The sequence below is a fragment of the Cucurbita maxima genome, unplaced genomic scaffold (assembly GCF_002738345.1).
Source record: "Cucurbita maxima cultivar Rimu unplaced genomic scaffold, Cmax_1.0 Cma_Scf00005, whole genome shotgun sequence".
In the NCBI taxonomy this organism is placed as follows: Eukaryota; Viridiplantae; Streptophyta; class Magnoliopsida; order Cucurbitales; family Cucurbitaceae; genus Cucurbita; species Cucurbita maxima.
The window spans coordinates 2,219,596-2,236,172 of record NW_019272021.1 but is presented as its reverse complement, the minus strand read 5'-3'; the positions used below and the strand labels follow the sequence as shown (position 1 = coordinate 2,236,172).

The 16,577-nt window shown below is 37.1% G+C and overlaps 3 protein-coding genes across 5 annotated transcripts in view; 2 read left to right on the top strand and 1 right to left on the bottom strand.

The window, feature by feature from the left end:
* The first annotated feature begins 3,102 nt into the window (after window positions 1-3,102).
* On the top strand, window positions 3,103-10,039 carry LOC111479030 (ABC transporter G family member 35-like). Its single transcript, XM_023123480.1, has 20 exons — window positions 3,103-3,607; window positions 3,717-4,011; window positions 4,101-4,260; window positions 4,361-4,437; window positions 4,514-4,567; window positions 4,732-4,822; window positions 4,919-5,220; window positions 5,300-5,898; window positions 5,978-6,138; window positions 6,263-6,372; window positions 6,466-6,619; window positions 6,706-6,858; window positions 6,954-7,117; window positions 7,208-7,540; window positions 7,626-7,916; window positions 7,989-8,072; window positions 8,153-8,286; window positions 8,368-8,595; window positions 9,084-9,510; window positions 9,599-10,039. Exons 1-20 carry the CDS (start codon window positions 3,237-3,239, stop codon window positions 9,869-9,871), a joined length of 4,461 nt encoding a protein of 1,486 aa, XP_022979248.1. The 5' UTR covers window positions 3,103-3,236; the 3' UTR covers window positions 9,872-10,039.
* A 1,946-nt stretch (window positions 10,040-11,985) lies between these two features.
* Window positions 11,986-15,948, top strand: LOC111479032 (NADP-dependent malic enzyme-like). Its single transcript, XM_023123483.1, has 20 exons — window positions 11,986-12,154; window positions 12,285-12,538; window positions 12,638-12,758; window positions 12,832-12,906; window positions 13,028-13,179; window positions 13,255-13,360; window positions 13,439-13,504; window positions 13,575-13,670; window positions 13,776-13,847; window positions 13,928-14,011; window positions 14,090-14,188; window positions 14,258-14,305; window positions 14,378-14,431; window positions 14,517-14,615; window positions 14,694-14,783; window positions 14,857-14,934; window positions 15,016-15,090; window positions 15,183-15,273; window positions 15,415-15,543; window positions 15,633-15,948. Exons 1-20 carry the CDS (start codon window positions 12,125-12,127, stop codon window positions 15,719-15,721), a joined length of 1,908 nt encoding a protein of 635 aa, XP_022979251.1. The 5' UTR covers window positions 11,986-12,124; the 3' UTR covers window positions 15,722-15,948.
* A 184-nt stretch (window positions 15,949-16,132) lies between these two features.
* LOC111479033 overlaps window positions 16,133-16,577 on the bottom strand; it is a 7,318-nt gene continuing 6,873 nt past the window's right edge. The window contains exons 5-6 of one of the 3 annotated variants that reach the window (XR_002717589.1): window positions 16,372-16,518; window positions 16,133-16,265 (exon numbers count right to left, since the gene is read on the bottom strand). The gene's annotated coding sequence lies outside the window, so the exon portion shown is untranslated. The other 2 variants (XR_002717587.1, XR_002717588.1) reach the window with 2 other exon arrangements.

Below are 16,577 nucleotides of genomic sequence, written 5' to 3'. Positions count from 1 at the left end.
TCTTTGTCCGGTTATATTTTGCATCATTGTCATTATATTCTATTATCATTATTTTTATTTTTAAATTAGTTGATTAAATCATAGGATAACAGTATAATTAAATAAAATAAACCATATCCGTACTAACTCTAATCGAAATCTAAATATAATGTGTTAAATGAACCCTTTAATTAACTAAATTGTTCTAGAACATCCAACCCTTTATACTCATTTTTAATTACTATTTGTTATATTTGTTACATGAAAAAAAGATTATAAAGTTTATATTTGAATAATAATAATATTAAATATTCTTTCACATCGACATGGTTTAAGGTCTAAAAGTTTCTTATTTTTTTCTCTTATAAATGATTCGGCAAAACTTTCCACGTAAATTCAAACATGGGAATACATTCTCTATTTGTTCGACCATAATATAGCCAACAAAATCCCTAATGACTTTGAGGTTCTTTTGAAACCATTCCCATATTCTAAACGTGTTTAGAAATTAGAAATTGAATTAATAGTAATCAATATTCCCGAATTTCTATTTGTTGTAACACTTTTATGACAGTTTTTTAATACAATCTTTTCATTCAGTTACTTATGACATGAGTCATACGTTAAATTACCTTTTCTTTTACCATATACTTATTTTATTTATTTAAATTATATATGTTTGATTATTTTACGTGATCGTGTGAAAGCTGAAAATTATTGGTTTTTACTTTACTATCGAAACATATCTAATTGGATATATATGTTTTTATTTCATTTATTGTCAATTAGAATTTTCATATTCTCATTTTTAATTCGCAGACTTTAAATTGATAAACAATTTAATATTGGTTATGTTAAAACTTTTATAATATAATTTATTCTCTCATTGATATAACATTTTTTTTTTACGCTCTACAAATTATAATTATATTAAATATTTCGTTACCCATTAATGGTAATTTAATGATATGATTTTTTTTAATAATTACCTTGAAATATTTGAATAAATGACCTAAATTGTATAATAAGTAATTTGGATGAATTGGAAATAATTTTGTTAGGTTTGTGGTGGGTGGTGTTTCCAAAAAATTTATAAATCATAATTGATTTAGGAATGAAAGTAATTAATGATTATAAAGTTGATGAAGAAATATGATGATTTAGTAAAAATATAAAATATTATATGTTATGACTTTTCTTAATCTATTATCAGTTAATTTATTTATTACAAGCTTGTGACTAAGTTCTTGGATGAATTATTGGTTGATTATGGCTGTATTCACATGAATAGTTGAATTGAATAGGTGAAAAGAATATTATATTTTAGAATAAAATAAGGATGCAACTTATCTAGGCTTACCTACCCCACATTCATTTCATCACTCACCAACCTTTTTCACCAACTTTGTAACAAAATCAATATCTTCTTCTCTTTTGAATTTTCCATCTTTTAATTAAAATAAAATCTATGAACAAGCCTGTGTGAGATTATAAACTAACAAGATATCATAAATCTCGTTAAAAAGTGTAGCATTTCAAACTAAATGATACATTACTTAAACCGTTGGAATCAACAAGAAAATATTGTGGAGTTGTCCAACCCCACTTCTAGTAGATATTGTCCTCTTCGAATTTTTCCTTTCATGTTTCTCCTCAAGGTTTTAAAACGTATATGTTAGTGAAAGGTTTCAACACCCTTATGAAGGATGTTTCGTTCTCCTCCAAACTAATGTGGGATTTTCATACATTGTGTGCGTACTTCAAAGTTCAAACATGTTACACAATGTGATAAATAACATTTTTTTCGAACATTGGATTGCTATAACGGCCCAAATCCACCGCTAGCAGATACTGTCCTCTTTGGGCTTTAAAAAGGGCCTGCTATGGGAAGGTTTCCACCCTTCTAAATAGTGGTTTGTTCTCCTCCTCAACCAATGTGAGACATCACAATTGTCATGCTGTCTTACTTTAGCAAGATCTCCATGTGCTTAAACATTTGTTGTGATTAACAAATGTGATAAGAAATCACTTGAAGGGAAGTAATATTCGGATTACCTTGTTGATCGAATATCTTAGAGCAGAAATATTTGTCTGAGTTTCGAACCACTCTACAAGCAAGATCAATCATGTAAAGTTTGAATGATTCTAAACATGCAGTTTAAACTACATAAAATTGCAAAAAAAAAAAACTATTTTTACTGCATTTTTCAAGTCTCATTTACAAAAGATATCATACATAGGTTTAAATGGCCTCAAAATGACACCCTTCACCTTCTATGAAAAGTTTCAAGAGCTTGTAACCTCCTATGACCATAATTAACCAACATTTTCTTCACAGGTTCCTTCGAGTTTATCTTGAAAGCTTGATGATGCCTTAGTTCATATCAAAATGAGTAAATATATCTGGCAAGTTATGATCCTACTAAGAACCGACCACCCAAAATAGTATTTTTCTTAAAGTGTACTATGTTCCAAAGCTCTAGACTCGAGCTAACTTAAAAACTAAAAAACGTGTCGGACAAATACGACATCAATGATGAATAATTTTTACTAGATGTGACCACTCTAACTTAAAATTGATGAGCCAAGTCAACTGTTGGACCAAAATCACTCAACCACCATGAAATGACAAAGTTAAAAAAATGGAATCCTTACCATTCTCACTAACCAAAGGATAGGGAGTTCACACCCACCCTGGCTAAGAGCGCGCACGATAGAGCTATCAGGTAGCCCAAACCAAAACTCAATATCAAATTAACTAATTAAAAAAAAATTAAAAAAAAAACATCTTTTTAAATTTTAAATTTTAATTTTTTTTTATATAAAGATATTCGCATTTTTTAATTTTTTAACTTAACAAAATTAAAAAAAAGTAGAATAAAATAGAGTTAGCAAAAAAATTGGACCAATTCCCCACCTCCGAAATTAAATAAATGCAGAAATGAAGGTGGGTATACGCTGGCCATGTTTGAATAATTTTCAACCCAAATACCAAATCTATTTTATTTCTTTTTCTTTTTTTAAATAAATATAATTATTATTATTCTCCAAATTTGACATTTTTTTAATTTCCTAAAAATCCGGTTGTTTCTTTCCCTTTATAAATCCCCTTTTCATTATCTCTCCCAAAATGACACCCTCTCTTCTTCTCTTTCATTAGAGAGTAAGAACCAGAGAGCCGTTTAACAAAAATTACCTAACCAAACCCATCTTTCCTTCTTCCTACAAATTCTTTATTTTTTTTTTTTCCACTAAGAATGGAGCGGCGTACTAGCCGGAATTTCAGTCGGAGTATAAGCCGGAGTTTCAGCCGGGCGAGTTGGAGCATGGAAGATGTGTTCGCCAATGGGAACCCTTCTCGCAGAAGCACTCGTGTCGATGAAGACGAAGAGGCTCTCCGATGGGCCGCCATTGAAAAGCTTCCCACATACGACCGGCTTCGAACTAGTATTTTGCAGTCCGTTAATGAACCCGACCCTCGCCTCGCCGGAAACTTGCCGGTTCATAAGGAAGTTGACGTCCGGAAGCTCGGTGTTAGTGACCGCCAGGATTTTATTGATCGGATTTTTAAAGTCGCAGAAGAGGATAACGAGAAGTTCTTGATTAAACAGAAGAACAGAATTGACCGGTAATTTTCGGGCCCACGTGTCAACTTATGATTAATAATTTTGATTTTTGTACTCGTTTTTACTGATAATTATCTTAAAATATTTTAATTTCATGTTTGTTTTTTTCAGGGTTGGAATCCGACTTCCAACCGTTGAAGTGAGATTCGAACATCTAACAATCGAAGCAGATTGTCATGTGGGAAACAGAGCATTACCAACGTTGCCAAACGCAGCGAGAAACATGGCAGAATCAGTCATTGGCTTGTTTGGCATAAAATTAGCTAAGCAAACGAAACTCACCATTCTTAAAGAGGCGTCGGGTATCATCAAACCATCGAGGATGACGCTGTTGCTAGGACCCCCATCCTCAGGAAAAACAACCCTGTTGTTGGCGTTGGCAGGAAAATTAGACCCAAGTTTAAAGGTAAGCAAACCTACCCATAACTAAATTTAATTTTAAATAGAATCGAAAATTAAAAATTAACAAAAAAAAGAAATGGATGGGTTTGACAGGTGAAGGGAGGAGTGACATACAACGGACACAAATTGAAAGACTTTGTTCCACAAAAAACATCGGCGTACATTAGCCAAAACGATGTTCATATTGGAATTATGACCGTAAAAGAAACCCTTGATTTCTCTGCAAGGTGCCAAGGAGTTGGGACTCGTTATGGTAATTTTGTTTTAAATTTGTTTATTAAAAAAATAAATTTACACTTTAATTTAAAATTACATTTAATTTTTTTTTTTTTTTTTTTTTTAATTTTCTTAAGAACTGTTGAGTGAGCTTGCCAGAAGAGAGAAGGACGCCGGAATCAAACCCGAGGCGGAAGTGGACCTTTTCATGAAGGTATTTTGTTTTGGTAATTATAACCAACATGTTTATATAAAAAAGGAAAATAATTAATTAATTGGAAGTATTACAGGCAACCGCCATGGAGGGAGTGGAGAGCAGCCTGATTACCGACTACACTCTGAAAGTAAGTTCACCGGTTCCCCAAGTCAGAGGTCAAACAAATATTAACAAATCCAACCTTCTCCTCTCTCACCTACTCCGCCTTATCTTTAAAATATTTGATTTATTTTTATTCTTAATTTACAAATAAAATAAATAATAATAATGTTGAATGAATTGGTTGAACAGATACTTGGCCTTGATATTTGCAAGGACACTATTGTGGGAGATGAAATGATAAGGGGAATATCCGGTGGACAAAAAAAGAGGGTTACTACAGGTTCATTCTAGTTTCTAAAAATATTATTATTACATGGGCTTTTGCTTTACTGGAGGCCCAATCTCAACCAAGTTATGGGCCTTGTAATTAATACAGGAGAAATGATTGTTGGGCCCACCAAAACATTGTTTATGGACGAAATATCAACTGGCCTTGACAGCTCCACAACTTTCCAAATTGTGAAATGTCTGCAACAAATTGTTCACTTGACCGAGGGAACAATCTTGATGTCCCTACTCCAACCTGCTCCCGAGACGTTCCATCTTTTTGATGACATCATTCTCGTCTCCGAGGGTCAGATTGTGTACCAGGGCCCACGCGAACACGTCGTTGAATTTTTTGAATCTTGTGGATTCAAATGCCCACAAAGAAAGGGGACTGCTGACTTCTTACAAGAGGTAATATATCCAAATTTTGATATATAGTTTTTAAAATGGTGAAATTTTATATATATTTTTTTTTTGTAATTTTGGCCAGGTTACTTCCAGAAAGGATCAAGAGCAATATTGGGGAGACCGGAGGAAGCCGTACCGGTATATTTCGGTGTCGGAATTCGCTACCAGATTCAAGCGCTTCCATGTCGGGTTGAGGTTGGACAATGAGCTCTCAATCCCATACGACAAGTCTCGTGGTCATAAAGCGGCTCTGGTTTTCTCCCAAAATGTTGTCCCCAAAATGGAGCTTCTCAAAGCTTGTTTTGACAAAGAATGGCTACTCATTAAGCGAAACTCCTTCGTTTACGTCTTCAAAACCGTTCAGATCATAATCGTCGCCATTATAGCATCCACATTGTTTCTAAGGACGAGAATGCACACCAGAGATGAATCGGATGGAGCGGTCTTTATTGGGGCTCTTCTGTTTTCCTTGGTTAGCAATATGTTTAACGGCTTCTCTGAGCTTTCTATGACCATTGCTAGACTTCCGGTGTTTTACAAGCAGAGAGATCTTAAATTCCACCCTCCATGGACTTACACTATCCCTACTGTCATTCTTGGAATCCCCACTTCCATTCTTGAATCTGTTGTTTGGTTGCTGGTCACATATTACACCATTGGATTTGCTCCTGAGGCTAGCAGGTTAGAAAATTCTTGTGGAATTATGCAATGGAAATCTTCATATATAGTTCAATAACTTAGATTCATTTGGATTTTGCAGATTCTTCAAGCAATTGTTGTTGATATTTCTTGTCCAACAAATGGCTGCTGGAGTGTTTAGGCTCATAGCTGGTGTCTGTAGGAGCATGATCATTGCCAACACTGGAGGGTCACTGATTCTTCTCCTTATATTTCTACTGGGTGGTTTTATCATTCCTCGAAGTAAGTTAGCAATTGATATAGCAAGTGTTTCATAATCAGTTAATGTTGATTCCATTCATTCAACAAGACCCACAACAAATAGTTTGTGATTAAGGATGAATTTCTTATTTTGTTAATGAAACAGGTGAAATTCCCAAATGGTGGATATGGGGTTACTGGATATCACCTCTAACTTATGGTTTCAATGCTATCACTGTTAATGAAATGTTTGCCCCTAGGTGGATGAACAAGATGGTATGCATTTAGTAGCACTTCTGAAGAACGAAATAGAAAACAGTACATGGAAAAGGTTGCTTATGACTATCTTGGATTGTCATTCTATTGCAGGTTCCAAATACTACGGTTAGCTTAGGTGTGAAGGTGCTGCAGAATTTTGATGTTTTTCCTGATAGGAATTGGTATTGGATTGGCATTGCAGCTATTCTTGGATTTGCAATTCTCTTCAATATCCTTTTCACAATTGCACTTACCTATCTTAATCGTAAGAATTCTCATTCTGCTTCACTTGTGTAAGCATATCATTTGTGTTAAAACTCTTCTAATCAAACTTATTCTTTCACGTTTTAGCACTCACAAAGCATCAAGCAATAATATCTGAAGAAACAGCGTCGGAGATGGAGGCTAACCAAGAGGATTCGCAAGAACCGAGACTACGAAGACCTATGTCGAAAAAAGATTCGTTCCCTCGATCTCTATCAGCTTCAGATGGAAACAATACAAGTGAGGAAAAGAATAGATTAAACCATTATGACTGTATAGAAATGGTCAGTTATCATCATGCTGCTTACATGAACTTTGTTTCAAATTTTTAACAGGAGAAATAAATATGCAAAGAATGAGTAGCAATGGATTAAGAAGAAACTCAAGTTCCTTGATCGAGGAGGCCAATGGTGTTGCTGGCAAGAAGGGAATGATCCTTCCTTTTAGTCCTCTTGCAATGTCCTTTGACACTGTGAATTACTTCGTGGACATGCCTCCTGTAAGAAAGAAAACACTTTCATCACTTATTCTGTCATGATTTAGCATTGAATTTCCTCCATAGTTGATTGTTCTAATCTAATCATAACAGGAAATGAAAGAACAAGGAGTTACAGAGGACAGGCTCCAACTTCTGCGTGGAGTCACGGGTGCTTTTCGTCCAGGAGTCCTCACTGCCCTGATGGGTGTCAGTGGAGCTGGAAAGACAACTTTGATGGATGTCTTAGCAGGAAGAAAAACAGGAGGTTACATTGAAGGGGATATCAAAATTTCAGGGTTCCCTAAAAAACAAGAAACATTTGCAAGAATATCTGGATATTGTGAGCAAAATGATATCCATTCTCCTCAAGTCACGATTCGAGAGTCCTTAATTTACTCAGCTTTTCTTAGGCTCCCAAAAGAAGTCAGCAAAGAGGAAAAGATGGTAAGAACAATAGTATTATCCCATCTTGTAAATAGTTCCTGATGAATATATTGCTAAATTGGTGTGTTTTGGTTGTCTTTTGTAGGTGTTTGTGGATGAGGTGATGGACTTGGTGGAGATAGACAACCTTAAGGATGCTATAGTAGGGCTACCAGGAGTTACAGGGTTGTCTACAGAACAGAGAAAAAGATTGACAATTGCAGTGGAGCTTGTTGCTAACCCCTCAATCATCTTCATGGATGAACCAACTTCTGGTCTTGATGCTCGGGCAGCTGCCATTGTTATGAGAGCTGTTAGAAACACTGTGGATACTGGAAGAACAGTGGTTTGCACTATTCACCAACCTAGCATTGATATATTTGAAGCCTTTGATGAGGTAAATATCCCTTCTTCTTTCTCTCCGTCTATCTCTTTGTGTGATGCTCATTCAATACCCTGTGTATCTCAGTTGCTATTAATGAAAAGAGGAGGCCAAGTGATCTACTTTGGACCTTTGGGTCTCAATTCTCACAAAATCATCGAGTATTTTGAGGTACTTAATGTTCCTTTAATTCATCTATTACTTTTTCAAAGAAAGAACAGTTCCCTCATTTTGGATTAACTTGTTTATAGTCAATTCCTGGAGTGCCCAAAATCAAAGAGAAGTATAATCCAGCTACTTGGATGTTGGAAGTAAGCTCAGTAGCTGCTGAAGTTCGTCTCGGAATGGACTTTGCTGAACATTACAAATCATCACCCTTGTATAAGTAAGTAAAACATTAATGATGTCAGAAAAGTATTTGGTTCCAAACTTTTGTTTTTGTTCTAAAAGAATTTTAATGAAATAGGCGAAACAAGGAGCTGGTTACAGACTTAAGCACACCCCCACCGGGTGCCAAGGACCTGTATTTTGAGACTCAATACTCACAATCAACATGGGGGCAGTTGAAATGCTGCCTTTGGAAACAATGGTGGACTTACTGGAGAAGCCCTGATTACAACTTAGTCAGATACTTTTTCACCTTGGCTGCTGCTCTCATGATTGGGACTGTTTTCTGGAAGGTTGGCACCAAAAGGTATGTTCTCTTTTCCTCCCTTCCAATCTGTGAGATCCCAAATCGGTTGGAGAGGAGAACGAAATATTCTTTATAAGGATGTGGAATCCTCTCCCTAGTAGACGCGTTTTAAAAACCTTGAGAGGAAGCCCGAAAGGGAAAACTCAAATAGAACAATATTTGCTAGTGATGGGCTTAAGCAATTATAAATGGTATCAGAGTCAGACACCAAGCGATGCGCCAGTGAGGAGGCTAAGCCCCGAAGGAGAGTAGATTGTGAGATCCCACATCGGTTGGAGAGGAGAACGAAACATTCTTTTTAAGGGTGTGGAAACCTCTCCCTAGTAGACACATTTTTAGACACATTTTTAAAACCTCGACAAGAAGCCCAAAAGTGAAAACTCAAAGAGGACAATATCTGCTAGTCGTGGTCTTAGGCTGTGACACAATCATCCAAATAATCTACTATTTGAGAACTAGTTTTGACATTGTTGTTCGATGTCGTTCAGGGAAAGTTCGACCGATCTGACCATGGTCATCGGGGCCATGTATGCAGCTGTATTATTTGTTGGAATCAATAATTGCCAAACTGTACAACCCATAGTGTCAGTGGAGAGAACTGTGTTCTACAGAGAAAGAGCTGCAGGAATGTATTCTGCACTACCTTATGCCCTTGCCCAGGTGTTGGTAGAGATCCCATTCATTCTTGTTCAAACAACATACTATACTCTCATTGTGTACTCCATGGTCAGCTTTCAATGGACAGCTCCAAAATTCTTCTGGTTTTACTTCATCAACTTCTTCTCCTTCCTCTACTTCACATACTATGGAATGATGACTGTCTCCATTACACCAAACCATCATGTAGCAGCCATATTCGCAGCAGCATTCTATGCACTCTTCAACCTCTTCTCTGGCTTCTTCGTCCCAAGACCGGTAAAGCACCTTTCGAGCTCGAATATTACGAGAATCAATTTAAACCATCCATATCTATAAATCTAATGAAACTTTTTTGAAACTTCAGAGAATTCCGAAGTGGTGGGTGTGGTATTACTGGATCTGCCCGATAGCCTGGACCGTATACGGGATGATCATTTCACAGTATGGCGACGACGAGACACTGATATCCGTGCCTGGAGCAACTGGGAAAGTTGCTATAAGATCTTACATTGAAAGCAACTTCGGTTATGATCCTAACTTCATGGGGCCAGTAGCAGGAGTTTTGGTTGGTTTTGCAGCCTTCTTTGCCTTCATGTTTGCGTATTGCATAAAGACATTGAACTTCCAAATGAGGTAGAAAAGAGGTAGCCAAGCACAGCCTCTTCATAATGCATCGATACATAAATATAGCCAATTCCTGTGAATATATGTATTAAAAGTATAATGACGATAATTTTGGATCATTTTAAAAGTTTTGATATATTTGTATGGTTAAATGTAAAGGGTATTATTAGATTGTCTTAAATTTAAGGCTGTGTGAGATTATATTTTATTAATTTAAAGTAACCTCATTCCAATGATGATTATTGTTTGTTTGTCCACCAAAATTTGTTCAAATTGATCTTAATCATAGAGACAACATAAACATAAACATAAACATTGAATATGTTGGAACCCACTAATTTCAATAAAATTCGATTACGGTGTAAAAATAATAATAATATAGAGCAGTTGCCGGAGACCTTGCGAAATGAAACCTCCCACGTCCCTACAAATGCCTCATCGCTCAGCTACTCAGTCACCGAATTCGACATGGAGCCACGGTGGTCGGATCTCGATCAGAGGAATGTCGGAACACGATTTCGAGAAGAGAGAAACGAACGAAAACCATCGCTGGACAGTCGGGTGAAGAAGAAGCAACCCATCGGATTCGGATTCGGACTCGGGGCAACCTACCTGCAACCAGCGACCCACAGCCCAACTGACGTACGCAGCCCAGCAACCAATCTGCGACCCAACAACCAATCTGCAGCCCACAACCACACTCACCTTGCAAATGCAACCCGCGCACCCGAGAAGGCGACCTGACCCGTCCGACGACCTACGCTTGCTCCAGCCTCCGTACACGTGCGTGATGAGTGTCTCCCTTTCCGGCTCACTCAGCTCGGCTCGACTTCAGTTGGAAAACAGCTTATTCAGCTCGGTTCTTAGATTTTGGCATCGGTTCTTTTTTATTATTATTATTATTTTATTTTTTTACCCTCAGCAGATTTTAACCTTATTAAAAGTAATTAAGGTCAATATAACCCTATTTTCTTGGGTTTGGAATTTGATTTTTACTGACGCAATTAAATGAATGTTCAAAATAGGTGAAGTCTCGGTGAGAATAAATTCAAGGGACGAAAGTAAGTTAATTGAACTTCGGCTAAAGCCATTCAAATAAGTAGCCCTATTATTGACATGGTTGGAAGAATTATCTTATGTATGAGAAAAATGATAGAGATTTCATGCATAATTGTAAGATTACATGCACAAGCATACTTCTCATTTACAACGAGTACAAATATGTACACCATGATGATGAGATGTAACTCCAGACATCCGGCTACCGCCTAGAGGAGTTAGCTCGACCAGCCAGCAGGCTTAATAGGTTTGTTTTGTGGAGGGCGGAGAAGGCCAAGAAATTTGGCCTCCATGGTTCATACAAACCCAGGGGCGGAAGCAGCCCTGACCAAATAGAGTCAAGTAGAAGGAATATGGGTGCAGCAATGTCATGCCAAATGCGTGCTCCTCCGACAATTCAATGGATTGTGCAGTGCTCGATTGAGGTGTCGGCCTTTCCTTAAAGCTACCGTCTGTCAGTCACAGCAGCTCAGTATGGCCTCCACGTGTTCTCACCCTATAGGTTCCTCTTTTTCCCACATTGGAATTTCATTCCCATCAAATGCTCCCACTGGAATTCCCTTTCCTGCCTTGGAAACCTACCTACACCCAAAATCTCTCCCTATTTTTTTTTTTTAATAAAATATACTTTAGGAAGCTTAGTTTTAAATAAGGTTGAAAATATATTACCAAAATTATTCTTTTTATTTAAAAATTTCCAATAATGTTAATTTTAAATCACTAAATATAAGCTTTTATTTAACAATAACTAAACTTAGAGACTAAAACGGATGAAAATAATATTTTAACTGAAATTTTGTTATATTTAAAAAGAGGAAAATAATTATTTGTTTGTTTAAATTATAACAATGTATTTAATAGAGAAATTTACTTAATTATTTTAACAAGTTGGGATTAAATCTTGATTACCCTATAGATTAATCAGCTTACGACCATCATTAAAAATTTAGCTTATTTATTTTGTTTTCAATTTTTTATGGGCGTTTTCAAAGTTTCAAAAATAACAACAAATGAATTATAAATAAATAAATAAATAAATTTAAAAAAGAGACATGCACCCATGTTTTAAGGTTCCTATAAGTTTCCCAATTTCCCGAACCGTTATTCTTCTTCCTCTTCCTGCTTAGACTAAAAAACAGTAAACCAGGTGCAGAGAAACAGATTCTGGGGAAGAGAGAACAGATTTTGGTGGACAAACCTCTTCACCATGATCTCCTTGACCACAACCAGTTTCCTGGTATTCCCTATTTCAATCCATTACTTTTACGAGCTTCCGGTTTATGTTTTTGTATCTGGGTTCCTTTCAATTTTCTTTGTCTTTCTCTAATTTCTTCAATATTGCTTGTTTTTTTTCTTGTCCGACCCAGATGGGTGTTTCTACACCTTGCTCCACTCCCTCCGCCACCGGAAGACGGCGCCCGGTGGCTCTGAAAGTGGTGTCGATGGACTTGCATGTTCGAGCCGGCGAGCGAAGTGGCAGTGTTGTGGTGGACAACAACAGTGTGAAAGAAATTCCCAATGCTCCGTCGCCGGTGTTTGAAGTGGAACCCAAATCCACCCCTGCCGCCTCCGCCTCCACGGAAGAACAAATCATGACACCATGGAGCGTCTCTGTTGCCAGGTGAAGACCGTCTCTGTTCCTGCTCTGACTTGGTTGAGCTCTGCAAACCTTTTCACAGCTGATTTTCTTTCTTTGTGTTGCTTTTTGCTGAAACCTTAGTGGGTATAATTTATTGCGAAATCCACGCCACAACAAAGAGCTTGCGTTTACTGAGAAAGAAAGAGACGCCCATTACTTGCGCGGGCTTCTACCCCCGACTGTTCTTGCTCAAAATGTGCAGGTTAGCCTTCCCTTGTGATACCCTTAAGCCCCATTATAAGTTTTACATTCCTAGTTTGTCATTAACTTTCCAGGTGAAGAAGATGTTGCACAATATCCGTCGATATCAAGTACCATTGCTCAAGTACATGGCAATGATGGATCTTCAGGTACCCATTGTTCATCTCATTTTTTAGTACTAGGACTTCTAAATGATGCTTGAATACAAAATTTATGCATCATTCCTTGGAAATACATTAGTGAAACTTGTTTTGTTGTACCCTTTTTCAGGAGAGGAATGAAAAGATGTTTTACAGGCTGCTTATAGATCATGTAGAAGAATTACTCCCAGTTGTGTATACACCAACCGTGGGTGAAGCTTGCCAGAAATATGGAAGCATCTTCAGGCATCCACAGGGCCTCTATATCAGTTTGAGAGAAAAGTATAGCTCATCCATTGCATCGATGCATTTTTTTTCTTGGTTTTTTGTGTTGAAATGGTTGAGTTTCTTTTGCAGGGGGAAGATCCTTGAGGTCTTGAGGAATTGGCCTGAGAGGAACATTCAAGTCATTGTAGTTACTGATGGGGAGAGAATTTTGGGGCTAGGGGATCTTGGATGTCAGGTTAATTCCATCATCTGAAGCTTGAAATTGAGATATGAACTGATCCTAACACAGAACAAAATCCATGTAATGTTTCAGGGAATGGGCATACCTGTTGGGAAACTCTCTTTATATACTGCACTTGGAGGTGTTCATCCTTCTGTGGTGAGTACCGACATCCTCGCTTTATGCTTCATTTCTTATTCTTGTTGGTTCATTTTTTGGGGTTTTTCAGTGCTTGCCAGTGACCATTGATGTTGGTACAAACAATGAGGAGTTGTTGAATGATGAGTTTTACATCGGGCTCAGGCAAAAGAGAGCTACGGGGCAGGTTTGTGATCCCTTCTCTCTCGCCAATGTATCATTTCTAGTTCAATGTGACAAGGCATACTTAGCGAATTCCGAGCTGAAGTGGGGATGATTGTTCTCAATGTAGGAATATGCTGAACTTATCGATGAATTCATGACTGCGGTAAAACAGCATTATGGGGAGAAGCTCCTAATTCAGGTATGTTGCTATAGCTACGCATACGTATTCGTTTTTTACTCATTCTGATATTGTTCTAACTCAATTTCCACGTTTTAAAGTTCGAAGACTTTGCAAACCATAACGCATTCGATTTGCTTGCAAAATATGGCGCAACTCATCTGGTCTTTAATGATGACATTCAGGTTAAAACCCTGGACTTCTAATTTTACTCTTGACTAATTTCAATCAACTGTACCGAAATTGTCATCGTTGAATCTCAGGGGACAGCGTCCGTGGTACTTGCTGGGCTCATTACAGCTCTGAAGTTCGTTGGTGGCTCCTTAGCTGACCATAGATTTTTATTCCTTGGTGCTGGAGAAGTAAGTTCATACTGAATCGTGTCTAACATCTAATAAAAGCTCCTCTTAAGTTTGCGTTGGTTGTTTCAGGCTGGTACTGGAATTGCAGAGCTCATTGCCCTTGAGATATCAAAACAGGTTCATAGCCCTTGTTCAGAATTCATTAAGTCAATCTTCATTTTAATTAACAAGAGCTAGTCGTTTGTGTAGACCAATGCTCCGTTGGAAGAGACGCGCAAAAAAGTCTGGCTCGTGGATTCGAAGGTAACTTGTTCATCAAGCTTGTGAAGGTGTTCATCATTCAGGAAGTTTTTTGAATTTCTGATTCATTTCTTTGTTCTTTCCTCAGGGACTGATTGTAATTTCTAGGAAGGATACTCTCCAACATTTCAAGAAACCTTGGGCTCATGAACACAAACCTATCAAGGAACTCATTGATGCCGTTAAGGTATCGAATCTTGTAATGTACTTCTACAAATGCATATTCATATTTGAATCATGTCTTTTACTTACTGTTTCACGTCAGGAAATCAAACCGACCGTCTTGATTGGAACATCGGGCGTTGGAAGAGCATTCACTAAAGAAGTTGTGGAGACTATGGCCTCAATCAACGAGGTATTTAATCCATCCTTTTCACTTTCTGAAGAGCGTATACCGATCTGTTCATGATTTGGGTAACTTGTTGCAGAAACCTATCATTTTCTCACTTTCCAACCCTACTTCCCAATCTGAATGTACTGCTGAAGAAGCTTATAAATGGAGTCAGGTAATACAATGGTTCAGTCCCATCCCTCAAGAACACAATGAATATTCATCTTGTATCACATGGTTGAGTTGTTGCTTTCAGGGTAGTGCCATTTTCGCAAGTGGGAGCCCATTTGATCCAGTTAATTACAAGGGGAAAGTGTTTGTACCTGGCCAGGTCCTCACATTTCAATTCAATTCTAAGCTAAAATCATATCATGCATGATTTGGGTGTTAATATTATTCCGTGGTGATTTATTAACAATTCAGTCAAACAATGCATATATCTTTCCTGGATTCGGTTTGGGGTTAATTATGTCGGGCACAATCCGCGTTCACGATGACTTGCTTCTAGCAGCCTGTAAGTACTCAAAAGCCTATTAAGATTAAAGTACATTAGAGACAGTGCACATTCTTTCAAAGCTTAGATGAACTAGAGTCCATTGCTATGTTTAAGTCTCGGGTTTCGATCGTTACTAATGTACTTGTTCATTACGATCAGCCGAAGCTTTGGCTTCACAAGTGACCCAAGACGACTTCAACAGAGGACTCATCTTTCCTCCATTTGCCAAAATCAGGAAGATTTCAGCACATATTGCTGCCAGTGTAGCTGCAAAAGCTTATGAACTTGGTGAGATTTCAACCTCATTTTCCTTTCATAAAATTTTCAAAGAGTTCGAATCTGCTAATCATTCTCCCATTTCAAATTCTGTCTCGTAGGTTTGGCCACTCGCCTCCCTCAACCTAGAGATCTGGTGAAATATGCTGAGGGCTGTATGTATAGTCCTAGCTATCAAAATTACCGGTAGATTAGCGTCGTTAGTCCACTGTGCCTATGTCGTATCGTTCGTTTATTCTCTGATAGTGTTTCTTCTATTTTCAGTACTTTCTTTTGTTGTGTAAGCCGTTTGGTGGTTTAGAAATCAGCTGTAGTTTGTATTAGTTGTGAAAAAAAAAAAATGGGAAAGGGAAGTAAGAAGTGTTGCAAGATTTTCATGAAATTGAATGGAAACTTGTGCTCAAAATTTGAGGTGAACTCATGACCAAGAAACCAATACGTAAATAAATTTGAGTCCTAAGCTGAAGAAACATACTAACATTATTTGTAAACATTTTATTCATACAATGAGAATTTGAGAATTAAGTAAAATTCTATTTAAAAAACAATATAAAATGACATTTGAGAAACTTCTTTTTGTTATTAGTATTCTCGTTTAGATAGACCAACATAGATCCCTGAATTTTAGAAAATATGGGATAGTTGCACTAAGTCTTACTTTCGAGTTACTTTTTTGCATTTATTTGCACTAGCCCAATCTCATTTGAATGCATTTGAAGGATCCTTGGAAAAGCCTGTAAAAGCTAGAGAAGAATCAGAATCTGCACTTTGATAAGAGGCTCTGATACCAAAATAGTATGCGAATGTCTACCTCTTTATAAATAATATGCCAATGTCTACCTCTTTATGAATGTGGGAAAAGAATTTGTCTTGAAGTGTTATGTCAATCAATGTCAAGACAAGAGAGAGATTCTAGGCGAACCATTACATGAGACAGTGATGTGAAAGGAGAATTTCAATCTATGCAACACATATTTTAGGGAGTACCTAACAAAAAAAAAAAAAAAAAAAAAAAAAAAAAAAAAAAAAAAAAAAAAAAAAAAAAA